This window comes from Astatotilapia calliptera, chromosome 22 (assembly GCF_900246225.1).
Source record: "Astatotilapia calliptera chromosome 22, fAstCal1.2, whole genome shotgun sequence".
In the NCBI taxonomy this organism is placed as follows: domain Eukaryota; kingdom Metazoa; phylum Chordata; class Actinopteri; order Cichliformes; family Cichlidae; genus Astatotilapia; species Astatotilapia calliptera.
The window spans coordinates 7,014,687-7,040,319 of NC_039322.1; the positions used below are offsets into that span (position 1 = coordinate 7,014,687).

At 40.5% G+C, this 25,633-nt stretch overlaps 2 protein-coding genes and 1 long non-coding RNA gene across 5 annotated transcripts in view; 1 reads left to right on the top strand and 2 right to left on the bottom strand.

The window, feature by feature from the left end:
• LOC113014335 (elongation factor 1-alpha) lies at nucleotides 1-10,097 on the bottom strand. The gene is made up of 8 exons (XM_026155786.1): nucleotides 10,015-10,097; nucleotides 8,840-8,992; nucleotides 7,131-7,310; nucleotides 6,738-7,034; nucleotides 6,505-6,655; nucleotides 4,749-5,005; nucleotides 3,108-3,342; nucleotides 1-377 (listed from the first exon to the last, which is right to left on the bottom strand). The coding sequence occupies exons 2-8, from the start codon at nucleotides 8,981-8,983 to the stop codon at nucleotides 253-255; spliced, it is 1,389 nt and encodes a 462-aa protein (XP_026011571.1). The 5' UTR covers nucleotides 8,984-8,992; nucleotides 10,015-10,097; the 3' UTR covers nucleotides 1-252.
• Nucleotides 9,001-25,633, top strand: part of LOC113014337 (uncharacterized) — a 21,165-nt gene continuing 4,532 nt past the window's right edge. Inside the window, exons 1-3 of one of the 3 annotated variants that reach the window (XR_003270955.1) lie at nucleotides 9,001-9,819; nucleotides 14,741-14,769; nucleotides 20,092-20,429. This is a non-coding gene — a long non-coding RNA (uncharacterized LOC113014337). Of the gene's footprint in view, nucleotides 9,820-14,740; nucleotides 14,770-15,365; nucleotides 19,205-20,091; nucleotides 20,430-25,633 lie in introns of those variants that run through there. The other 2 variants (XR_003270956.1, XR_003270954.1) reach the window with 2 other exon arrangements.
• Nucleotides 10,316-13,896, bottom strand: LOC113014334 (elongation factor 1-alpha). Its single transcript, XM_026155785.1, has 8 exons — nucleotides 13,816-13,896; nucleotides 12,822-12,976; nucleotides 12,144-12,323; nucleotides 11,751-12,047; nucleotides 11,516-11,666; nucleotides 11,176-11,432; nucleotides 10,860-11,094; nucleotides 10,316-10,772 (listed from the first exon to the last, which is right to left on the bottom strand). The coding sequence occupies exons 2-8, from the start codon at nucleotides 12,963-12,965 to the stop codon at nucleotides 10,648-10,650; spliced, it is 1,389 nt and encodes a 462-aa protein (XP_026011570.1). The 5' UTR covers nucleotides 12,966-12,976; nucleotides 13,816-13,896; the 3' UTR covers nucleotides 10,316-10,647.

Sequence of the window (25,633 nt, forward strand, 5' to 3'; positions counted from 1 at the left end):
TTTTCATTTGGCAATGTTTGAGATTTTTATTGTTTTGGTTTAAATGTAATCATGATGGTAGTTTTCCCTTGAAGGCACGAACCTTCCTTTCCTACGGAAACTCTTCCGATGGGTTTTAATCAGCATAAGCCAGTCCTTGAGTAGAGAGCTCTGCCTCAGAGAAGACGGCGCTGGATGGAAGGGGGGAAGGGAGGATGGGGCGGCCCGCTGCTGCTGAGACGCGACTTGTCGGTGGACCTCCTGCACGAGGATTCATTTCTTTTTGTCGGCTTTCTGTGCGGACTTGGTGACCTTTCCACCGCTGGCAACCTTCTTCTCGACGGACTTGATGACGCCAACGGCAACGGTCTGCCTCATGTCACGCACGGCAAAGCGGCCTGAGAGGAAATGGAGAGAGGAGTCAATGAGAGGCTTGAAACAAAACCTTAAAAAGTTTTTAAGTTTGAACTTCACAATTCAAAAGACAGCTTGGTTAAGTCTCATAATGGGTTATAACAACAGTTATAACAGGTTATAACTACATTAAAGAATATGTCTGTGAAGGTTCGTATGGCACAACATAGAAGAGCCACCTCCACGGGACAAGACTCGGCTGTCCATCTGCATCTAAAGGTCAAAGGTCACTCTTTCAAGGACACAAATGTTCCCATTTTGGACAGAAAAGACAGATGGTTTGAAAGAGGAGTGAAAGAAGCCATTTGTGTCCACTGTGAGCGACCATCTTTGAACAGAGGCGGTGGCTTACAACAAAAAACTGTCTGCCATCTATAATCCAGTTTTGAGATCCCTTCCCAGACGCCTTAACGCCCACTCATATCTTGGGCCATTTGACCTCAGGAAATCACATGATAGGGTGGGGCTAGGTTTCACAATGAGCTCACCCGAAACCTTGGCTGATGGTGACCTACACCCGTTTTCACACCTGGCTCGATGATTAGGTAGAGGATCATTAGGGGGCCCATTAAGACGAGGTGAAACGTCTTCAAGCAACTTAAAGAAGTCCAGACGCTTTTCTTTCCAAGCTCCTTAGACTAAAGAATATTGTGCAACATTTAATAGGTCACAATACAGGAACTCCAGCAACGCTTGAAGGGAAGAGGAACAACTTTATTGCCTGACCAACAAGTTTCGGCTTGTGGACTAGGTCGGCTACTGGACTAAGTCATTAATGATGAAGACGGGGGTGAGGAGACATAATCCTCACCTGTCTTAAAATACATGCATGAAATACATAATAAGAATATTACAAATATACAAAAAACGATTAAAAAGAAAAAAAATTTATTCAAAAAGAAGTCAGTGCAGCAGTTAGATAAAAAAAAGAGGACATCATCACATGGAAAAACATTTGTAGAAAGACAGAATGCTAGACATCTAGAATGCTACTCCTTCTTTTATTGAAAAAATAAATATAAATAAATAAATAGATAAACATTACCCATGCGAGAATGACTGACAGAGCAAAGTAACTGGTAAAAAAGAATAAAAAAAAGGGTACAGTTCACAAAATCTCATTGATAGAAAAATCCTCATTCATACCTCTAGGGTGCAGACTCTTAAAACCGAATATCCAAAATGCTTGTCTGTTTTTTCCTGATAAAATTAATGTTACCACCTCTTTGGTTTAATTTAATGGCTTCAATGCCTAGAAAGAATAAAGGTGAATTTGGATGTTTATCATTGAAGTGTCTTGCAACAGGGCTGGTTAGATCATTCCTCTTTGTGACTTTTTCATCCTCTTCTGTGCCAGAAATATTTGCTGTAACATTTAATAGGTGACAACAACAACCTACATGTGAACACAGCCAAGGCCAAGGAGTAATCGACTTCAGACGAACAAAGCAATCTGAGCACTCCGCCCTCTACATTGATGGGAAGGGATAGAAAGGGTAGAAAGCTTTAGGTTCCCTGGGGTCCATATCTCGGCCAACATTACCTGCTCCACAAACATTTTCCATCAGGTAGGAAAACCACAACAAAGAATGTACTTTGTCAGGAAGCTGCATCAGGGCCCAATTAGACCAAAACTGACTGCTAATCAACTTCTACCGCTCCACCACCTTCTGACCTACCGCTGTACACTCCGGTTTAACTGCTGTACCGTGGAGGACAAGAGAAAACTGCAGCGGGTGGAGAGGGCAGCAGTGCGGGCAATTGGCACTTCACTAACCCCCTTCAGAGACATTTATACTGGCGGACTTCAGCAGAGAAGCAGTATCATCATCAAGGACCTGTCGCACCTGGACACCCCCCCGGGCCTTTTATAAACGCTACAGGTCAATGACAAACAGGCTCAATAGAAACATGCCCTACCTCCACCCTGATTGAAGGTTAACGGTTAACTGTGCTGTTAACATTTATGGACATTTTCACTGTATTTATAAACTGCATTTATTGTAGTATAATGCAACCAGCATTCCTACCTCTAGTCCTAGCTCTTACTCAAAGTTCACTGCCATCACATTGCACCCTATATTGCACCTGCTCTTTTATATAGCATATATAACTTGTATATACCTTGTACATTTCTGTGTAGACACTTACGTTGTTACATACATTCACTGTGTAGGCACCTCTTAAACTTCAAGTCCATTTTTTTTGTTTCTCTTTTTTTTCTTTTTGTTTTTTTTTCTCTTATTCTGAAGGAATTTTAATGTTAAATTTCTATATGCTGCTAACGGAGAGATACCAAACTGTGTTTCACTGTTCTTGTAACAGTGACAATAAAGATCTATTCTATTCTATTAATCATGACAGATCACATGAGGTTAAATGATCTCAAGTCACAGATATATTGTTAAACCTGACCACACTTTCAAATATGGAGCTGGATGTGATCCCTTTAAAGGCCCAGGGTGCTGAAATATTTTTTTGGGCCACAATGAGCACCCCAAAAACACAAACTTTGTCATGATGAAGCTTCAATTAATTTCACTCGATAATAAAATTACCATAAAACCCAAAATAATTCACGGAAACACTCACAAACCGACCTGATGTAACATTCCAAGCACACAGTAATCTTAACCACGACTGCACTGTTACTGCAGCTTTAAAGGAAAGGCTGACACATAATTATCTTCGAGACAAACAGCGTTTTTACTCACCAAGGGGAGGGTACTGGGAGAAGCTCTCGACACACATGGGTTTTCCAGGCACCATGGTGATGATGGCGGCATCTCCTGACTTCAGAGCCTTGGGGTTGTCCTCAAGCTTCTTGCCAGAACGACGGTCAATCTTCTCTTTGAGCTCACTGAATTTGCAGGCGATGTGAGCGGTGTGGCAGTCCAGCACGGGGGCGTAACCCTGGGCGATCTGGCCGGGGTGGTTCAGGATGATGACCTATGAAGGGAGAAATGAGGGAAGTGTTGTACTTAGAGATCAATATCCTTCCTCAGTTTATTACTGGACTTCTATTTGTGACAGAAATAACCGAAATGAGGAGGGGGGGGGGGGGCTATCCAGGATTGTATTCCTTTCTGGATTAAGCTCCAAAAACATTTCCTTCAACTTTAACATTTTTAGTTTTCTGTGCAGCTTTTCTTAGGGGGATGTCTGTCGATGAAGATGTGCTTTTAAACAAACTGGTTTAAATTCTCGTACTCATGCTTGGTTTAATCACAGCTAAGAGGCCTAAGTGGAAATACTTAGACTACATTAAATAAGAACTCCACTTGCTGATTTTTTTCTCTTCTATCGGGAGACTTCGCCTCAGAATAGGATAGACAGTCATGTAATTCTGTCATTTTTTACCTGAATAAATGTAGACATAAACAGTGATGAGGCATACCATAGTTTTCAGATTTAAAAAAAATCAGATAAATGAGTAATTAAAAAATTACATTTTAATTAAAAGGTGTCAAAATAGGTAATAGATACTATATGATTTACTTGGTTTAAAACTTTTCAAACAAAAGCTATTTATTTATTTGTGAAGGACCTCTTGCCTGCAGTACCTTCACAATCCAGCAGGGGTCCACCTGTATTTTGTTTTTGCTTTTATTTGTTTGTCAGCCATTATTTAGTGGTCAGTTTGTTTTTTCCATATGCAGATATGGGAAACAGGACAAATAAAGCACAAGACAAACCTTAAAACAGCAAAACAAAAGATGTTTCTCAAACCTTTGACAGCTCTAAAGAAAACAAAGTGCTCTTTACACTGAACTGATAAAGATCCCCTTTAATGCTCAGTGGTTAAAATGTGTAACTAATAAATCATGATTGATTTACAAACTGGGTGAGCTGATTCCCAAAATCAGGGCTTTGGTACACTGGTGGGGCCTGCAGATGCTGCAGGTAAGCCACGAGAAGTCATTTATCATTAACCTGTTAACAGAAAGGCTTCATTTTCAGTTTTGTGAATTAGTTCACAATTATCAACAAATATCGACATTAAAGAATGAAATTACTTCTAAAGAACTTAGACTGAAGTAGGGGCTGTCAGGAGGCAGAGGTAAAGTAATGATGTGCCTTCTTGGCCAGAGTCTTTCCTGATAAATAAATAAATAAATGGGGAATCACTCTTAACATGGAAACCATCGGAAGACTGAAAGGAATCAGTGAATTAATAAGAAGAAACTATTTCATTTTAAATGTATGTATTTATGGGTGGCCCTGAGATTAGTTTGGATTTAAGCAGCGTAAAGCATTATACTGAAGTGTTGCTGTGTACCTGCTTCATGTATAATCTACAAAAATAACTGTGTGCATGTTTATTATCACATGTTTAATCTTTTCTTTATGCTTACCTGGGCGGTGAAGTTCTCCGCAGCCTGGGGTGGGTCGTTCTTGCTGTCGCCGGCCACGTTTCCACGGCGGATTTCCTTGACGGAGACGTTCTTGACGTTGAAGCCGACGTTGTCACCGGGCAGAGCTTCAGACAGAGACTCGTGGTGCATCTCCACGGACTTCACCTCTGTGGTCAGGTTGGGGGGAGCGAAAGTGACGACCATGCCGGGCTTCAGGATACCGGTTTCAACACGGCCGACGGGAACGGTTCCGATACCTGACAGGAGGGAGAGAAGTCAGCGCTCCTCCATATCTGACTTGTCTTTTTTTTAGTATTCAAGCTTTTCTGCTTTTGTAAATAAAGACTGATCTGATTGGTTAAACACTTAAAACAGTGAGGAAGAGGCAGCTGGGTTTTTATTGTGTACTGTTTTTAGTATTAATAATAAAATTACATTTGTAAGTCCTGTAAAACCAGAGGTAGAAGAAGCTTCATAGAATTTAAAATAATAGCAGCAGTAAAGAAATAAAATGGTCCAAAAACATACAAACAAAGAAATACATTTTAATAGTTAAAGCTAAATAAAGCTCAAACAACTTAAAACAATAAAAGTAAGGTGTTTTGATTCTGGAATCTAATGTGGCTTTAATGTTATCAACTAAACTGAGGTGACAAGATTTTCATAATTAAATATCCTCTTTGCTTTTCCTGATATATTATTTCAAACTACCCAAGATGTTTATGAAGGAGGTTTTACAGTTTTCTTATTAATCACTCTTAAAAGCACTGGATGTAACACAATACAAAGCAACACTGCAAAGTATTTAGATTACTTTTTTTGTCGTAAAAATGAACACAACGAGTGATTTGCCAGTGATTTAGTTACTTTTACAATCATCAAATCAGCAATCAGATCCTGTTATAAGGTATTTCTTTGTTATTTCTGTTGTGACAAAACAAAAAACATAAAATAGAAAACCCCTGAAATATTTGTACTGCTTCTGTCCATCTTTGACTCTCATAACATTCAGCTCTACATTACACTCACGCAATCCTGCAGCTGGGGTCAGCAAACGTAATGACAGCAAGGTCGACCTTTAGATTGTTTAAGTATTTTCATTATTTCCTGCTGGTGCTCAGATACTACTGAGGAGAACGATGCTGATGCTACAGCTCTGAAACGGCAATGAGGGAAATTAATAAGCTTGTTGCTGGTGATTTCAGAGTAGAGGAACACAGCGGTTGTCGGAGTCAGACTATTTGTGTTTTGTTTGCAGCTATATTAGTTTTGAGGGTCCAAAAACCACTAAAAGTTATCCATAAACTCTGCAGGTGCACTGCACAGATGCAAATCTGTATATAATAAAAGAATAATAAACTAATTAAAAGCATAAACTTGGATGGTTTTTACCACACAGCAAGTCGTATCATTATTCAAATTATTGTATTAAAAATGTTCCAGAAGGCACAAAAAGCACAAACAGGGTCTGAAGGTCCAGTCCAGACACCGATTAGTGGAAGTGAGGTCAGGAAGTCAACAATAAATCTGTGTCAATCTCAGCAATCACACCTCTTAACTTTAAATCCAAATAAATTACTTTTTAAAAACTACCTTTAGAGGTAGTTTTTTACTGTAGGCATTTAAAAATGGGAGTTTGTGGGCACTGACTCGCTTTTGGAGCCAGCCACGAGTGGGAAGAGACACAGGTTTTACTTTTTCCTTGAGATGCGTGATGACTTACTGGTTTTACAGGGTGCTGTGTGGCTTTACTTACCGCCAATCTTGTAGACGTCCTGCAGGGGCAGACGCAGAGGTTTGTCGGTGGGGCGGGAAGGTGGCATGATGGAGTCCAGAGCCTCCAGCAGGGTGGTGCCTGTGGCTCCGCCTTCCTTGCGCTCGATCTTCCAGCCCTTGAACCAGGCCATCTAAAGTGTAGAAAATGAGAGGAAGTGAAGAGAAAGACTCTTCGAGCAGACGTCTACACTGGGGTGTGTTTGAATCCCTCACCTTGTCACTGGGCTCCAGCATGTTGTCTCCGTGCCATCCAGAGATGGGGACGAAGGCAACCGTGGCGGGGTTGTAGCCGATCTTTTTGATGTAGGCGCTCACTTCCTTGGTGATTTCCTCAAAACGCTTCTGGCTGTAGGGGGGCTCGGTGGAGTCCATCTTGTTGACTCCAACGATGAGCTGCTTTACACCCAGGGTGTAGGCCAGCAGGGCGTGCTCACGGGTCTGGCCGTTCTTGGAGATACCAGCCTCGAACTCACCAACACCAGCAGCAACGATCAGCACAGCGCAGTCAGCCTGAAAATGAACACCAGGATGCAGATTAGATCCAAGTCTGCTGCAAGGCGAAGTTTGCAGGAGTCAAATCCTCATGTTGGAGCTTATTGTTTTTACCTGGGAGGTACCAGTGATCATGTTCTTGATGAAGTCTCTGTGTCCAGGGGCATCAATGATGGTCACGTAGTACTTGCTGGTCTCGAACTTCCACAGAGCGATATCGATGGTGATACCACGCTCACGCTCGGCCTTCAGTTTGTCCAGCACCCAGGCGTACTTGAAGGAGCCCTTTCCCATCTGAACCACAAAAAGCAAAGTAGAGGGAAGAATCAGTCAGAAAGGTTTAACAGAAGAGATTTTATTTAATCGGTTTTATTCATAGATCTGAGAAAACTGAAGTCCAGCCTTATCAGAACTGAATTTAGAGAATTTTACTTTACTATTTTAATTTATTGTTAATCTTATAGAAATACAAGCATCCTTCACCAGTGTTCATGACCTTGAACCTTTGACAAAATACAAATACTAAACTCCAGTTAATCCCTTAATCTGAAAAGGTAAAATCACCTTTTAACTGGCTCATAATGAGCTTTTTAAGGGGTGATTATGCAACTATGCTAGGCAGACAATCTGAGTTAGCTTGTTTAACAGAGGTACATTCTGAAAGGTTGATTCTGTTAATCTGGTTGCAGCGTTTTCAGAGGTATATGCATTTTACTGTTTTTTTACCCATTTCATAAGCAAACAAAAAATATATAATTAACTTATTCTTAAGTAAAGTAAACCCTACTAAAAAATGGTTAAAATCTTTTGTGATGTAAGGCCAAAACATGTTTTGCCGCGCAACAAAAACTTTAATGAGCAGGGAAAACTCGGTTTGGTTAATTCAGTACCTCATAAATAAGTCTTATTTTTAAATAATTTTTTTCTAGACCTAAAGCTGTTTTTCTTCAGCTTACATTCAGGAGAGCATACTTTTAAAAAATGAACCTCTGTTCAGCCTAATAGCACCAAAAAATTTACAGGCTAGGTGAGAAAAATTATGTAAAACAACATTTTTTTGTACCTTATACAGTCAACCAGAATAGTTTCTGTATGTTTTTGTATGTTTTGTGAATTGATTAAAACAGGTTTTCTTATGAAAATGCTGCATTTTTCTGCCTTGTGTTTGTCTTTGTTAAATTCTTGTGTTCAAGGTCTGCTAAGCATTCTTTGGCATCCTTCAATGTCTGTGCCTTACTGAGCCCTAGGTTTCAGTGCTAATATCCTGTATTCATCCTAGTCCTATCGTAGAATACAGAATGTATCCAAAAACATTGGTTATTGGAACATTTCATGTTATAATATACAAGTAAAAAATTATAACATATAATTTTCATGATATATATCATGTATAATGATTATATTATATTGTATGGTCTTTACATTAGATTATAAACCACCTTAAGGGGAAAGCAGTGATTTGTCGCTATATCAAAAAATGAATTGAATGTTTAATAAATTTCACTTTCAATGTTTAATTAATTCAGTTTCCCCTAAAATGTTGCGTAATCTTAAATATATAATTATATACAAGCAAGATTTTAACTCTTATTTTGCACGACATAAATTAACCTAACATTTAAATCTTTATGCGTATTTTGCGCTTGAGGGCAGTGTGTATTTTTTAACAGTAGATGGCGGTTTTACCCAAATAATATCATTGAACAGTTATTCCACCACACCCCACCGTCTACTGTTACGGCATTTTACCTCAGAGTCTCACTGTTATATCCCATACAGTGTTTATGCGGTAAAAAGCCTAAGATTAGGCCGCAGTCACCCACCTCAGCGGCTTCCTTCTCAAACTTCTCGATGGTTCTCTTGTCGATTCCTCCGCACTTGTAGATCAGGTGACCGGTGGTGGTGGACTTGCCGGAGTCGACATGTCCGATGACCACGATGTTAATGTGGGTCTTTTCCTTTCCCATTTCGATTTACTGTTTTTAAACAACATGAGGAGCAGTCATTTCCACTTTTCAAATACATAATGTGCCATATATAATAGTAGTTGTCCCCAAAATGGTGTGAGCCCAGTGAACGCCATTGTGGCTCATTGCCTTCACCGAACGTTAAGGATCCCTGTTTTTCTGCAGAGTTATTAAATTAATGGGGGATTCGTGTTTAATAAAATGAAATAATTCAGGCTCCAATTTATCTCACAGGCCTTGTTCTTGGTCATTCCCCAGGAGTTTTATGAAGCCAATTAAATTGAAAATTAACTTGTCAAAATGTAGTAATAAACTGTTTCTTTCCACTTTGCTGTAACTGCGGCATTAGAGGTTAAGTACTGTTAGCTAGGCGGTCCTTGCGCAACAAAAAATACGCAAAGTCGTATGAATTGTAAATGGCTGCAGTATGCTAATATACGTTTTGAACATAAGAGACTATTGGGGAGGGGGTGCTTTTTTTTCCCTTTTGAAATAAAGGACACCATCTATAAACATTAAGGACACCGAGGTGGGACGCTGATGAGTCACACGCCATGTGCGTGCTGGATGAAAACCGGCTCCTCTCCTCCATGTTGCACCCGTCGGGAGCGCGGAGCCGCCATGTTGTCAACTGATGCAAGCGCGCACCCGAACATACAGCATTGAGAGTCAATGCGCGCGTTCACGCAGGTGGAAAGAACAGGGCTACCATGACTGGCAGAAACAACCTGGCAACTCGTTTTTGACATCTGTCCCTAGCGCCTGCCTAAAAATCCTGATGTGGACCCTTACAAGTGAGCCAGACAGGCTAAAACGAGCCAGGAGAAGCAAATAAGGTAAGCTGGCACGTTTTAAACCTTTCAATGAGAATTCTTAATGCTACGTTTCACTGAATGGATTACTAAGGTTTCTGGCTCTAGCCATCAGTTGATTTAAAGGATTTAAGCCCTGTACTACCCCAGCTTTTGTGGAAATGCATCAATGCTAAAAATTTAGCTCCAACAGCTGCATTTTAAATTAAATTCACCAACCTGTGTCCAGCAACTACCAAGACGTCCAGAGATTTCGAGCAGAGGCAAAAAAAGGACAGAGCGTGATCTCTCCGGTGTTTATATACCGAACGAGAGGAGAGGGAGGGATGTGCATTGCTCTTGCTGTGTGTCAGACTAAAATAAGGGGTGCTATTGGCTGGGGTGGCATATCTCCTATGGAGGTGATTGGATGACAAGTGCATCACTGGACACAAATAGCATGGATAAAAAACAGCTGCAGCACATGACAGAGGCTCGCCTGTCATACCAACTGCAACTGTGAAGGATACAGACAAGCCAATTTCAATTTTTTCGGAGACAATATTTTATTAGTTACCAGCAGCTTCTTTCCAATCAAATGTGGCATTTTAACATTGAGATACAGTTCTAAACCATTTCCAACTTAAACTCAACTGAGAAGAGGCACTGTCATGTGATTCAGGTAAGTGACAATGCCATAGAGTTCTTTTTCCTGCGAAAACTCTTGCGATGGGTTTTAATCAGCATAAGCCAGTCCTTGAGTATAGAGCTGTGCCTCAGCGAGGATGATCCAGGGTGGGAGGAAGATGTAAGGGAAGATGTTGCCCGCTGCTGCCAGCACACGTCTTGTTGATGGATTCCCTGAACGGCCATTCATTTCTTGCCCTTCTGAGCCTTCTCTGCAGCCTTGGTTGTCTTTCCGGACACTTCCTTGGGGATAACAGACTTGATGACACCGACAGCCACTGTCTGCCTCATGTCACGCACGGCGAAACGACCTGAAATAGGAGCAGGGGAAAGGTGGGGTTAGCTGCTGTACATTATGCCTAGTCAAATCAAGTAGGGCTTCTGGGAAGCAAACTTACCGAGGGGAGGGTAGTTGGAGAAGGACTCCACAACCATGGGCTTCTGTGGGATCAGTTTGACAATGGCGGCATCTCCGGACTTGACGAACTTGGGGCTGTCCTCAAGCTTCTTGCCAGAACGACGGTCGATCTTCTCAACCAGCTCGCTGAACTTGCAAGCAATGTGGGCAGTGTGGCAATCCAGCACAGGGGCATAGCCTGCAGCGATCTGACCGGGGTGGTTCAGGATGATGACCTGTGGACACGCTAAAAGTTAGCATATTCCATAATACAACCCAACCCTGAAGACTCCCAGCACCATTGTCGCCACACCAACCTGAGCGTTGAAGCTCTCAGCACCCTTGGGTGGGTCGTTCTTGCTGTCGCCAGCAACGTATCCACGACGGATTTCCTTGACGGAGACGTTCTTGACGTTGAAGCCAACGTTGTCACCGGGCACAGCCTCGGGCAGAGACTCGTGGTGCATCTCCACGGACTTCACCTCAGTGGTCAGGTTGACAGGGGCGAAGGTGACGACGGTGCCGGGCTTGATGATACCAGTTTCAACACGGCCGACGGGTACAGTTCCAATACCTGAGAAATTAAAACATTGTTAAAGCACAGAAAAACATGGGTGTAGTGCAATACTAGCCTTGTAGTACTATGACAGTTCTCACCGCCAATCTTGTAGACGTCCTGCAGGGGCAGACGGAGGGGCTTGTCAGTGGGGCGGGAAGGTGGCAGGATGGCATCCAGAGCCTCCAGCAGGGTGGTTCCAGAGGCATTGCCGTCCTTGCGCTCGATCTTCCATCCCTTGAACCAGCTCATCTACAGACAAAAGTCATTGATTGTTTAGTCCATGTTCAGTCAGATTAGCAAATTGAGATGTGTGGAATGGCTAGCAGTCCTCACCTTGTCACTGGTCTCCAGCATGTTGTCTCCGTGCCATCCAGAGATGGGGACGAAGGCAACGGCGGCGGGGTTGTAGCCGATCTTCTTGATGTAGGCGCTCACTTCCTTGGTGATTTCCTCAAAACGAGCCTGGCTGTAGGGGGGCTCGGTGGAGTCCATCTTGTTGACTCCAACGATGAGCTGCTTTACACCCAGGGTGAAGGCCAGCAGGGCGTGCTCACGGGTCTGGCCGTTCTTGGAGATACCAGCCTCGAACTCACCAACACCAGCAGCAACGATCAGCACAGCGCAGTCAGCCTGAAAATGAACACCAGGATGCAGATTAGATCCAAGTCTGCTGCAAGGCGAAGTTTGCAGGAGTCAAATCCTCATGTTGGAGCTTATTGTTTTTACCTGGGAGGTACCAGTGATCATGTTCTTGATGAAGTCTCTGTGTCCAGGGGCATCAATGATGGTCACGTAGTACTTGCTGGTCTCGAACTTCCACAGAGCGATATCGATGGTGATACCACGCTCACGCTCGGCCTTCAGTTTGTCCAGCACCCAGGCGTACTTGAAGGAGCCCTTTCCCATCTGAACGGGAAGAAATTAATGAAATTTAAGGTCACAATCCAAATATCTACATGGAAAATTTCAATGTGGATCCTAAGATATAAATTTTAAGTGCATTCAGTATTCAAATTACCAGGAGCCCCCCTCCTCAAAAAGGGACATTAAATCACCTATGATAGGTACAAACATAAAACCCACAATTTTCCAAAAGCATTAAAAGTATTTCTAAATCTTAGTGTATGCAAGTCATATTCAAACAGGTTGTACTTTGTTTTGTGTATAAATTTTAAGGATTTCTTTTCACTGGAGGCCTCAGACTGTCAGACAAAGTGCACATTCACCACCAGTGCTCTGCGCGCGATAAGCCCCACCCCGCATGCGCGCACACGGCTGTTACACCCTCGTGCCGGGCAGTTGAGCTCAGAGGAAGGCATGCCGACGCCGCCATCTTGGACTTTTTAACAGAAACTGTTTTCAAGACAAAATGGATAAAATGTAACTAAATACACAAGCTCTTACCTCAGCGGCTTCCTTCTCAAACTTCTCGATGGTTCTCTTGTCGATTCCTCCGCACTTGTAGATCAAGTGACCGGTGGAGGTGGACTTGCCGGAGTCGACATGGCCAATGACCACGATGTTAATGTGGGTCTTTTCCTTTCCCATTGTTTTAGTTTCTGTGGGCAAGATTAAATAAAAATAAAAATTGCGTTAGGCTTACTATTAAGTACCCGTTAGGCTTCGTTAACAGACATGCATGTACAACTAAGCTATCGCATCTTGAGCCCGGCTACATTAGGAAACCATCCCGGCATGTAGGCATAATGAAAGGCGGTGAAAAAAAAATACAAAGCCTACTGAAACGTATTGTCTTTTTAATTTATACGGAGTTAAAAACTGAAATTCAACTCCATGGCTACTCGGGCGCTAGGCTTTAGCCGCTAGCAGGCGGATGCTACTGCTAGGCCTCATTCGGCCACAAGCCAGCCGAGACACGTGTTACTCCACTGGGCCACGTCGGATAAAGTTACAAAGATCGCCAAATATTCAGAAGCTCTCTCGTCCGGACTTCAAGCACCTGTTGCCGGATAAATACGGGCAGTTGTTTCAGTGAGGAGAGAGAAGAAATGCCATTCAAGCATCTTCGGATCTCCGGTCTTGCAGCCCTCCTTTGTTCCCGTTGCCCACTCTACATTTTCGCCTCCCTCGTAAAAAATCTTTCGTCAAAAGTTTAAAAACAGCATCCAGTAAACCCACTAACGCACAAACCTCACAAAAAACTATCATGTTAAATACAATCAGGCGAGAACGACCTTTACCATTTTTTAGGATTAATTCCCTCGAAAATTAAATCCACAGGTTAGTGTCAAGTTACGTAACCGAAAAAGCAAAGTTTGGGATTAAACGAAAGAAGCACAAAGAAGATGCTAACGCCTAAACAAATCACGTTTAACTACAACCGTTAAAGGCCCGAGGCCGGGTCCCTCTCTATGTGAAGAATGGGAGCTAAACTCACCGGTGTTTCTGGGTTTTCACGGCCAAAGCTGCTGCCCCTAAGCCAGGTAACAGAAAGAGGAAGAGTGGGGCCGGACTGGGAGGTTTTATACTCAATGGGAGGCGGCCTCATTTCCCGTCACCCTCCCCGGCGCAAAACCCCGCAAATCACACACATTCCTGCAAAAAACGTCAGCACGCCGCCGAATGAAGCCCTGCAACATGCATCATGTCTCATCAGTGATATGAATAAAATCAAAAAACATAATAATAATAATTAATTAATAAAATAAAAAAAAATCTCCAGGGGAGAAACGAGGGTGACTTAAAAGATACAGAAAAACACATCTTTAAAGTTAGATTTCACACAAATTCCTCCACTTTTATTATGAAAAGGTGCACACTTTTACATTTTCCAGACATCAGAACACAAAATGCTAGGATGCTGAGGGAAAATAATAATAATCTACTTTAATGCTATTTAAGTGAAATATGTGTAGTATTGTTGTACATTAAAGAGTACTTTTATTATATTTTAGGGTTTTTTTCTTAGGTATAAATGATGTAATTTGGCAGCACCCATAGAGCTTTTAGAAAGAAAACATTAGCAGCACTCAAGTCAAGGAAAAAATTAACTAGTAGAATGTACTTTACTAAAGCTACGTATACACGTTTATATATTAGGTGGCCAAGAAATGACTGGAAGATGCATAAACCTCTGTTAAGGGAAAAAAGACTCGTGTCCATAACAGTCAAGCTTCCAGTCTCCCAAACGGTCTCTTTATGCCAGGAAAAACCCTGATTCTTATTTATAATAATTCAGGCTTATAATTAGCACTGCAGTCAAACCCTTCAGAAAATAATGGGAAAAGGGGATTGCATCTGTGCTTTATTTTTAAAAAATGTTTTAAATATTCATGATAATTCACTGATTTTATGTTTTTCAGGGACATCCGAGCAGAAACGTCACACACAGGTAACAGAATTTTGATTATTTTAATCACAATTTATGTTTTAGAAGTTTCAAACCTCAATCCAAAGTCCCTGAGGACACTCCCCACTTCCAACTACTGTTAACACTGGGTCGTCTCATCAGTCTGATAAGATTATTTAAATCCAATGAGATTCAAAGAGCACCCAGGGTGGGGGGAAAGATGAAACCCCACTGTTTTCAAGACACCCTATCAGCCACACATCTACATTCCTGGCAGCTGGGTGTGAACATGTTTGATTGAATTAAAAGTGGGGGCTTGTTTACAACTGCAAACCAAAGCATGGTGGGAAATCCAAAAATATATATCTAAATCTTAAGAATATTTACAGCTAATGTGGCCACATTTTCTCTGTGCACCTCCCTGGTAAATCTGTACATTGTGAATAATTAAAACAAATAAAATAAAGGTGGAATAAGGCTGAGAACTCGGTCAGAGGATGCTGCTTGGAGGTCAGGAGGTCAGATTCTGCCTCTTCCTCGTCACTCTGGCATGTTGCCCAGCACAGAGGCAGCTGGCTTCCCCTGGTACTCTCTCACATACATACACACTAAATACTGGCTCGGCTTTCTCTTTGCAGTTCAGGTAGCAGGCACTTCGACTTGGCAGCTGCTGCCTTCACTCAGCACCAAGCACAGCGATGGCGAGGGGGGTGGGGGACAGAGTGAAAAGCCTGAGAGGTGGGTAGGGAGATAAGAAGAGAGCACGGAGGAGATAAGAGCAGAAAGAGCGTGGTGTGGAGCAGCAGGACATTTACAGTTGTTAAAGAGCTCATCTTGGCAGACACCTTTTAAAGTGTAGGTCTTTTTATACGCAAAACACCAGTAAATGCACTGCTTATGCATGCATGTGAATTGCTCTTAATGTTTGACTATAAACCAGTTCTGCTGTGTTTTACATCTTTAAATATAACCCGTCAGACGAGCTACAGATGAGGAGCCACGCCAATAACACAATGAGAGATTTAAATGTATTCACAGGGTGGATAACTGCCATTCTCCAGGAAGGGTGTAAAAATGTGAGCCTCAACAAGCTTGCAGGTAACTGGTAACCAAACACACCACCTGTGGATGTGATTCTGTGAACCCCTTTCATCATAAATCTGTGTTTTCCCTGCACATAAAAGGGGCTACATGAGCATGAAATACATTTTTGTTTATTAAATGGCCAAGAATTTCAGTTAAGTAAGGTAACACAGGGTCATTGCCTTAACTATAGCCAGGAAACACCCTGTGAATTCATCAAATTTGGACTATCTCACCATCATTACGGAGTTTTTCACATTGTTTCTGTGAATTAGTCAGGCTGCACTTCTCTTTTGTGCTGTCACAGTAGGTGGCAGTGTACCTGGAAAAATAAACAATGAACTTTCAGTCAACCATAAATGAATCAAAAATAAATAAATGCTCTAGCGCCGAAAGGTTGCACTAGCAGTATTAACAGAAAAAATGTGCCTCTGTGTAGGTACATTCATAAACTTTTTTGCATTGCAATAAAATACAAATGAACAAGTTCAGATTATACACACTTGCAGTTTTTCTTTGAGAGTACAAAACTACTATGTGCAGCCCTTCTACCAAACAAAGCCACAAAGGTGCTCAAGGTTTCAACCTGTTTCCTTAAATAGAGTATAGGTTTCTTTTAAAATCTTTCTTTTAAACTTTGAGAAAGTAAAATCACTTGAGGTCCAAACTAACATAGATCATCATTATTTATGTCTAAAGAAGGTAAATGCTACTGTTATGTTATCATTTCCCCATCTGCGAGCATCCAAGGATCCGCTCTCATAAATTTCATATAAATGTTATAATCAAATGGGATCTCCAGGACCTGTGAGGACATCCACATGTCTGCTAATTTTTAAATTTACTCCTTCAAAAGTATGACAACAGCGACTTCTTGTCAGCTTCGTTTGCAATTTATGCATGTTCATTGATTTAAATGGCCAAAAATAACAGGAATATGCTTTGACTTCAGGGAAGTAAGTTAATACAGATTCTTTCATGGGGACTAGTGGTGGTTATGTGCATAGTCGCACCTCAGAGACCCAGCTTGAGGATAAAACCATACCTCCTGACAATCAGCCATTGTGAACCAGAAATGATGCAGTTTTTCTTGACTTTGATGATAAATGATCAATTGCTTGATCTCTAGGACTGGTTTATATTTTGGGGAAATATACTTAAAAAAAAGAGAAGTATATTAAAATATGACACATATAGTAACACACAGCTTATTTGGATATTTAGTTTCCATCACAAGATAAAACAATGATTTTCCAAACACAGGACCCAAATCCATAACTGTACCTATTAATTACAATTTGTCTGCGGTCTTCAAACGAGGTGACTGGTTTTGACTTGTGAGCGCACAAAAATGTGGACAGGCGTCTTCTGCCAGGCAGTTAGTTTGTACCGTTGAGGTGTTGCCTCTGACCTGGAGCCTGATTGACAGCTGTAAAAATGTCTTCGTAGAAAAAGGATAAGTGTGATAAAATAGGGACTATTTAACCTTTCTCCCTAATTTATGAGGTTGTCACTGATGAGTCAATAAGGAGTCAGGAAGGACCTGAAATTTAGAAAGTCAGTTTTCCAGTCTTTGAAAGGTGGAGTGAAGAAACATGGCAGAGATCCAGGGGTGAATTCAGCATTCAAGGTGATTTAGACACGTAGGCACCTGACCTGTTCTCCCAGGAAAGTGGCTTTAGCTGCGTCTTTGGCAGGCAAACACACCACCCAGCTGCATTCACTTTCATGGTCGCCGGTCACCACTTGGCACATCAAGATCTCACGACCTTTGCACCCATATTTTAGATAACAGATCTTTCTGTGGTAATACTGCGCTCATTTGAAAAATCCACTGGGCTTCTGATCATCTGCATCATATTATATCACTCTATATTTCCTCCAATAATGACCTCAGTTGTAAACATAAAGCTGAGCAAAGTCCTTCTGAAAGCAAGTCCCACCTCGGTCCTCATTTCACTTTTTGGCTTTTCAGTAGATATTTTATAAAATGACCAGACATTTAAAAAAAACTGTAGAGATCGTGAATACCAGCAAAACTGTTTAAACAAATTACACTAGTTTCAAGCAGTGCTCAGTTATTTGATGCACATTAAAAAGACATTCAGCATTCTTGTTCTTTTATTTGCTTATTAGTTAGAGAGATTTGAGAGCAGCGGCACTTGATTAATAGGTTTGATATTCACTATATTCAACATAAATGTTGTAGTAAACACAAAGTGTTTACAGTTTTGCAGCTATACAGCCATAAAGTACTGAGCATGAAAACTAATTCTCAAAGCATCCTAGTTAGGGCATTAGTAAATGATCCAAATTATTTATTGAACCAATTCATTCATTCATTTCATTCATTCATTTATTTGTTCCTTCCGAAGCAGAAATTTTAGTCTCACTGTGGTGCTAAAGGGAAAAACTGGGATCACCAATATCAGCGGGATCTATTTTTGGGATAACATGAATCAACCTGTTCTCATCACAATGCAATGTATGCTTCCTGTTTGCCCCTGTTACATATCGTTATCCTTTAGCATTAGGGCTCGAGGCTGTGTCAGCCAGTTACAGATAGCAGTTTCATTTTTACAAGGCACTAACAACAACTTGGTTAGCTTTGGGCAATATTGAGGTTTTGCAGTCATGTAATCACTCACCATGTGAGTGATTGCTGAAGGTTGCTGGCAGTTGCAGGGAAATTGATTACTAAAGCCCTAGTCACACAGGCATAGAGGGAGTCAGAGACCCTCTGGTCACCAGGAAAAACATGTATTCCCTGACCAGTTGCCAAAAACCTCCTTGTGATTGCAGTGATTGGCACTAACAGATTGTCGTAGTCAGCTGTAGTTTCTACGGAAAGTACCATCTCGTCTGTAAACACTTGCTAGCTAATCTCTGAGTGACAGTGAAACCGTGAAACACAAACCGAAAACAGAGATTGCTCATCTTCAAGGTAAAAAGTTCACCTTTTGTGTTGGTTGCAGCGCTGAGGCCCAAGTCAGCATCCTACAGACAAACAAGCAACTACTGCAATTTGCTTGTGACCAAAGCAATCACATGGAGGTTTTTGGTGCTAGCAACCAGTCGGTTACTAGTATTGGGTTATGTACTGGTGTTCACATCATCCAAATATGCTAGCAGCTCTCAAGCAGTGTGTGCATGACATCACACAGGGAACTTGACCACAACTATACTTTAGCATTGACGCCCCAGGGATGAGAGTGGGCTCTGTTGAAATGTGCCACATTTTATTCTGTTAGGCTACGTCCACACTAGACTGGATACATTTGAAAATACGTTTTCGTCTGAAAACGCTCCGCTTCCACACTATCGTTTTCAGTCATTTCCACAGAGTTGTGCATCCACATTGAAACGGACGAAAACGCTTACGTTCCAGTACTGGGCATGCGTGAAACGCAAGACGATTCGGTCTGCCTCATTTCTGTCTGCAGTTTATTTACTTTCCAGCTCTTTGCACCGAGTTTTTTAAATAGACTAACAATGAGGTGCAGTTGTTGTTGCGAGTAACACAAAAGTACAAAGTTGGAAAAGCGAGTGAGAATTAAAGAATTTGAAGAAAATCTAACTGGAGCATGTACAAACTGATATTAATCTTTAATAGGGCTGTCAAAATTGAGAGCAAACAAAACAACTGCTGTTTATTGCCCTCCGCTATCTTAGTTTAATTGGTCACTTGACTGCATCACATGACTAAAATGCGTCATCGTTTTAGAAAGTCTCCGTTTTCGCTGTCCACAACGCGACGCGAAAGCACCGTTTTCAAATATTTTTGAGAGCGTTTTCAAAACGCTTCGTTTTCCTTCAGCAAAAGCGCCGTCTCAGTGTGGATGGGAGGCCAAAGCGTAGAGAAAACGATGTGTTTTCAAATGAAAACGTATTAGTGTGGACGTAGCCTTAGGAGCACATATATGGTGTGAGTAATGGTAACTGATGAGCCCATCTGATGCTTATAGTGTCCAAATCTAAGTTCCTAACACTTGCTACCAAGTGAGATTAAACTCGCAGTAGTTACAGTTTTGCAGCCAAGTCAAACAGTATATACTCAAAACCATAAATTTTAGCTTCACTGTGGCACTAAATCAAAAGTGAGGGGATCAGCTGTCTCACTGGACTCATTTTCTGGGTACCATGGATATTTGTGCCACATTAATTAGAAGTCCAACTTACTAGCAGTGCGTGGGTGCTCTTCTTCCAGCTCATAAAGATTTAGTCTGTTAATGATAGGACGAGTGAAGAGATTGAAGTACAACGGCTGTGCTCTTATTTCAGGGACCAGCTAGAACAGGGCGGCAGAGAGGAAGAAGTATGACTCTTTCTGTGTGTGTGTTTGTGTGAGTGAAAAGGAGAATGTGATTCAACAGGCCGACCGACCGGCAGTCAGTCCCTGGCAGCACGTCAGTGATGACTCATCAGGTATGAGCGGTGGTCATGACAACGGCAGATCTGAACATTTCACTACTGACGTGGGAAAACATGTTTGTTAGTGAGGAGGATAGATAGACACATATCAGAATTGCAATAAATATACATTTTAACTACTTATAACCATGTAGTCAAGCATTTAATTTCAAATATAATTTTCCATAGTGCCATTGTACATGTACAATGACAATAAATGGCTATTCTAAACTATAATACATTTTATTTATAAACCCTCTATTGATTAAGCTCCCAATATGACCAAGTGGGTTATTTAAGACTACCTAGCTATAATATTTTACACAGGAAATGGCTCTGCTTGTGTACATCATATCAATACTATTTTTATTTATAAGAGATAATATAAAAAGTTCTGATTAATTATAAGTTTCAGTAATTTTTAATCCAAAGTATCTGTGTTTTCATTGTCACCTCAAGCATTAAATACAAACCTCAAGTATCTACTCAACACCTGTTAGCCACAGGTCACTGCAAAACATCACAAATTGATTAGAAGTGGGACGTTACAATAAAATAAAACCTGATAATGTTACGCCATACAACCTACAGTATTAGTGTCTCATTTCAAAAAAAGTAGAAGAAGTAGGTCAACAAATGTGATGTTAAATATTTTTACAAATAAACGGCACTAATAGATTTACAGCTGGGGCCGTCTATGACTTTAGGCAGTCATCTGAGGGTTAAAGAGCCAGAATTGACAGATATATGCTCAGCTGCTTTTGTTATCACAGACTCAGTGACTTAACTAAATGTGTGGCCAATTGTGCTGACGTCTGTAGTCACCACCCCCCGCCACCCCCAAACGTCTGAATTTGAGTGGAAAAACCCTGACTGCAATTAGATATGCATGCTTTTCTCTCCTTCTCTTGTGTTATATCCAAATTCAAATGCCTCAAGTAACAAAATCCTCAACATAGGTTTGAAAAGGCTCTGGTGTTCCAAAATTATTTGGACACTCAAATATTACATCTACACAGATTGATTTTCATAACTTCGGACATTTAACTGCTGATATGACACTAGGATTTTTTTTAATTATTCAAAGAAATCAGTTTGATTTAATATTAGGATACATCTCAATCAATGTTTTATAAAACGCATTTTTATTTGAATAATTTTACCTCCCACAGTAAACACAATGTCATTTGAAAAACATCCTGTTCTTATCTTACTTGAAATCACATTTTAAAAATTCATTTTAATGTGAATTATGTTTGTTTATTTCACATTTACCCTCCAATAACTGGTAATATTTACAAAGGAAGTATTCAGTTTCAAAGCGCTTGTGTATCTGGTGTAAGTGTTTACCATTATTGGGATGTTTTAGTTGCAGTCAAAGAAGAGACAAAGGCCACTTATGGTAAAGTTGTGGTGGACAAAAGGATCACCATGAGACTGGCTCCCATATTGAACTAAAAGTAACTATGGAATTTTTAGATTTACCGGATTTATGGCTGCTTTTCATCAAAGATGGACCCTTTCAAAACACTAAAAACGTATTAAAAAGCAGTTAAAGGCATTAACATATCTGGTAAAGTCCAGTCTGGGTTTAGAAAAATAACAATATGGGATCAGCTTTATTTATTTGGAGAGAAATGAATGACAATTTTATGAGTGCAGACTTGGGTAACATTATTGTAAAAATAAATAAATAAAAAGGTCATTTTGTCAGCACATTATCTGTTTTTTTAAATGAAGGCTTTGTAAATGGTCGCTAGTATTTTAAATAAAGTATTAAAACTGAAAGTAGCCTCTGTTCTTCTTATCTACATGCTTAGGTCCAATTAGACTGATTGTTTTCTTAAACCAGTAGCTTGTATATGGTGAGTAAATGACACTTCACAATAAAAAAAAATCTAAACTTTGCATTTATGCAGGTTAGACCATTAAACATTTGACTAAAATAGTTAATTGTAATAGTTTAAAATAAATGTCTATAATTTTGCTGACCTATTCTACTTCTCGGAGCCACTTTATAGTAGAGTCAGAGTGTTATATATTTTTATTTTATAGTAGTATATTGTATTTTACTTTGACGTTTGTTTTCTGAACTCAATTTTACTGTTCTCCTTTATTTTTTGTTTTTCCTTTATCATTGTATTTTATACAGATTCTACTTCATAAATGTGTTATAGCTGATGTTAAATGTCATAATATGACATATAACATTTTTTTTAATATGTCACCATTAGCCAAAGCTTTATAGAGTTAATTTTTTTCCTCTGGATTGTTGTAGAAGATGCTGGATACATAAATAAATATACTTGAACTGAATTGTGAAAATAACTATTCTCACTAACAAGAGTTTCACGGTGAAGTCAGTTTCTGGTATCGCTCACAGTCTGTCTCTGTTCATCTGGGGCGTCACGATATGAGAGAAGAGAGATGGCTGTATATGTTTGTTCAGCAAGATGGCAGCTACATGTTTAAGCTTTGTGGTGTATTAATAGTCTTATGGTGGTAGTTTCAGGACTATCTTTGGGCAGTAATTCAGTATTTAGATTATATTTGCTGACTTATGCATTTATTATAAGAAAGAAACACATCTGGCATGGTGTCAGTATTCAAAAACCAACTATTTGCAAAATAGATCTTAAGAAAAAAGTGGATGAAACCTTAAAAAACCTTACATAGATCGAGCATCACCCCACCAGGAAGAGCAATGAATGAAATTGAATTGAAAAAATATCATTTCAACACAATTGGCACCCTTGTATTAATCTAATGTCGTACTGTGCGTTGTAGCCTCCAGAACAAACATGCCCACATACTCTTGGGTATAGAGTGTAGCAAAGATCTCACACAGAAAAGATGCTGATGCTGATTTAAAAGTGGGCGGCAGCAGCATCCACTCAGTCCTGGTACATCAGAGTTTTCTTTGTGAGCCAGTTTTTAAGAAACATAACTGGTGTGTCTGAGTGGGTGCAGGGTAAAAAAAAAATCACTGCTAACATTCAGAAAATCCCACGTCATTGGCATTCATGTGCATACAGGCAGAGTTTAAGGTAACTCAATCTGAACTGCAATGTCAGCACAGACAGTGTATGCAAATACACCCTGAATGAGCTGCAGGAATGGGGACAGTTAATGCAAATAAAGCACATTTGCAACACATTGCTGGGCCCACATTTGCTTTTGGCTGCTACCCTCCACACACTCATGTTCACACTTTCAGAGTATTCCCTTTAGGTTTCCTGGCTCTCATCTGCATTTCTTTCACACTCCAAGTGTTAAGAAGAAGACTGCATGCATTTAACAGTCTGCAGGGTAAAATAACATCTGGCCTTTGCTACTTTGTTTCATTGCAGCCTCAATTCATCTTATTGAAATGCCTCTTTGATATCTCCTGACCCATATGCCACTCTTTGATTTGTAACCCAGTTAAAATATTGTATTAGAAAATACAAATAAACATTATTTCTCTCACTAATAAAATGTGTTTTCCTGATTGCAAATGTAGTATTTTGAATATGTTCAATAAAGCATTCAACACTAATAAAATGTGTGATTTTTATCAATTAATATTAGTATTAGTATGATCTCATTAGTTCATCTTCATTTAGGTTCAGGTATAAAGGTGAAATCATTAAATATAACCAGTGTTTCCCAAATAATCAGCATGAAACAATTTCAGTCAGTTAGTTGCAGCAATGCGTCACATCTATATGCATTTCTGACTTCAGGGCTGTGTGAGTGAGCAAACTGAAATGTTTAATGTGAATCTGGATTTTAAAAGAAGGAATAGTTAACACAAAAATACAGACTGATTATATATGAACAGGATAGATGTCATCTCCCGCAGGCGTGTCTTTGTGCTTTATTAATCTACACCAAAGGGGTGAATACCTGCTAACTACATTATACCCAAAAATATCAATTAGGTCACATTAGCTGCAAAATGCTAACTGCTATTTATTATTTATTTTTACCAGTGAAACCAATATAACATCTCCACATTCACAAATATACATTTCTGACATTCAAAAACAAAACAAAAACAAATCAGCGACCAATATAGCCACCTTTCTTTGCAAGGACACTCAAAAGCCTGCCATCCATGGATTCTGTCAGTGTTTTGATCTGTTCACCATCAACATTGCGTGCAGCAGCAACCACAGCCTCCCAGACACTGTTCAGAGAGGTGTACTGTTTTCCCTCCTTGTAAATCTCACATTTGATGATGGACCACAGGTTCTCAATGGGGTTCAGATCAGGTGAACAAGGAGGCCATGTCATTAGTTTTTCTTCTTTTATACCCTTTCTTGCCAGCCACGCTGTGGAGTACTTGGACGCGTGTGATGGAGCATTGTCCTGCATGAAAATCATGTTTTTCTTGAAGGATGCAGACTTCTTCCTGTACCACTGCTTGAAGAAGGTGTCTTCCAGAAACTGGCAGTAGGACTGGGAGTTGAGCTTGACTCCACCCTCAACCCGAAAAGGCCCCACAAGCTCATCTTTGATGATACCAGCCCAAACCAGTACTCCACCTCCACCTTGCTGGCGTCTGAGTCGGACTGGAGCTCTCTGCCCTTTACCAATCCAGCCACGGGCCCATCCATCTGGCCCATCAAGACTCACTCTCATTTCATCAGTCCATAAAACCTTAGAAAAACCAGTCTTGAGATATTTCTTGGCCCAGTCTTGACGTTTCAGCTTGTGTGTCTTGTTCAGTGGTGGTCGTCTTTCAGCCTTTCATACCTTGGCCACGTCTCTGAGTATTGCACACCTTGTGCTTTTGGGCACTCCAGTGATGTTGCAGCTCTGAAATATGGCCAAACTGGTGGCAAGTGGCATCTTGGCAGCTGCACGCTTGACTTTTCTCAGTTCATGGGCAGTTATTTTGCGCCTTGGTTTTTCCACACGCTTCTTGCGACCCTGTTGACTATTTTGAACGAAACGCTTGATTGTTCGATGATCACGCTTCAGAAGCTTTGCAATTTTGAGACTGCTGCATCCCTCTGCAAGATATCTCACTATTTTTGACTTTTCTGAGCCTGTCAAGTCCTTCTTTCGACCCATTTTGCCAAAGGAAAGGACGTTGCCTAATAATTCTGCACTCCCTGTACATGCAGGTGGATTGATTTGTTCGATAGTTGTGAAAGAGCGTAAGGTGAATACCGACACATACACAAAATAAAACGTTTTAATGAGCCAGTGTAAGCCCAGACAGACGACCTTTTACTAAAAATTGTGTTAGCTTGCAAGCTAGCGCCAGATATTCTTTTGTTCGTAAATCAAGGTCAGTACAACAAACACGATTACACGTAAAAAGCAGTAACCATCCTGTATTAAATACCGAGAAAGAGAAACGTTTTTCTAGAATCAATAACAGTTAAATATCAAAGGACGGCAAGAGGACGTGTGTACACGA

Excerpts from the sequence above, each read along its gene's own strand:
- LOC113014335 (XM_026155786.1), bottom strand. The coding sequence starts at position 8,983 with ATGGGAAAGGAAAAGACCCACATTAACATCGTGGTCATCGGACATGTC. Across the intron at positions 5,006-6,504 it reads GGACGTCTACAAGATTGGCG|GTATCGGAACCGTTCCCGTC; the intron begins GTAAGTAAAGCC and ends CCCTCCTGTCAG. Across the intron at positions 3,343-4,748 it reads CGGAGAACTTCACCGCCCAG|GTCATCATCCTGAACCACCC; the intron begins GTAAGCATAAAG and ends CTCCCTTCATAG.
- LOC113014334 (XM_026155785.1), bottom strand. The coding sequence starts at position 12,965 with ATGGGAAAGGAAAAGACCCACATTAACATCGTGGTCATTGGCCATGTC. Across the intron at positions 12,324-12,821 it reads TTGAGAAGGAAGCCGCTGAG|ATGGGAAAGGGCTCCTTCAA; the intron begins GTAAGAGCTTGT and ends CTTCCCGTTCAG. Across the intron at positions 11,667-11,750 it reads TGCTGGAGACCAGTGACAAG|ATGAGCTGGTTCAAGGGATG; the intron begins GTGAGGACTGCT and ends TTTTGTCTGTAG.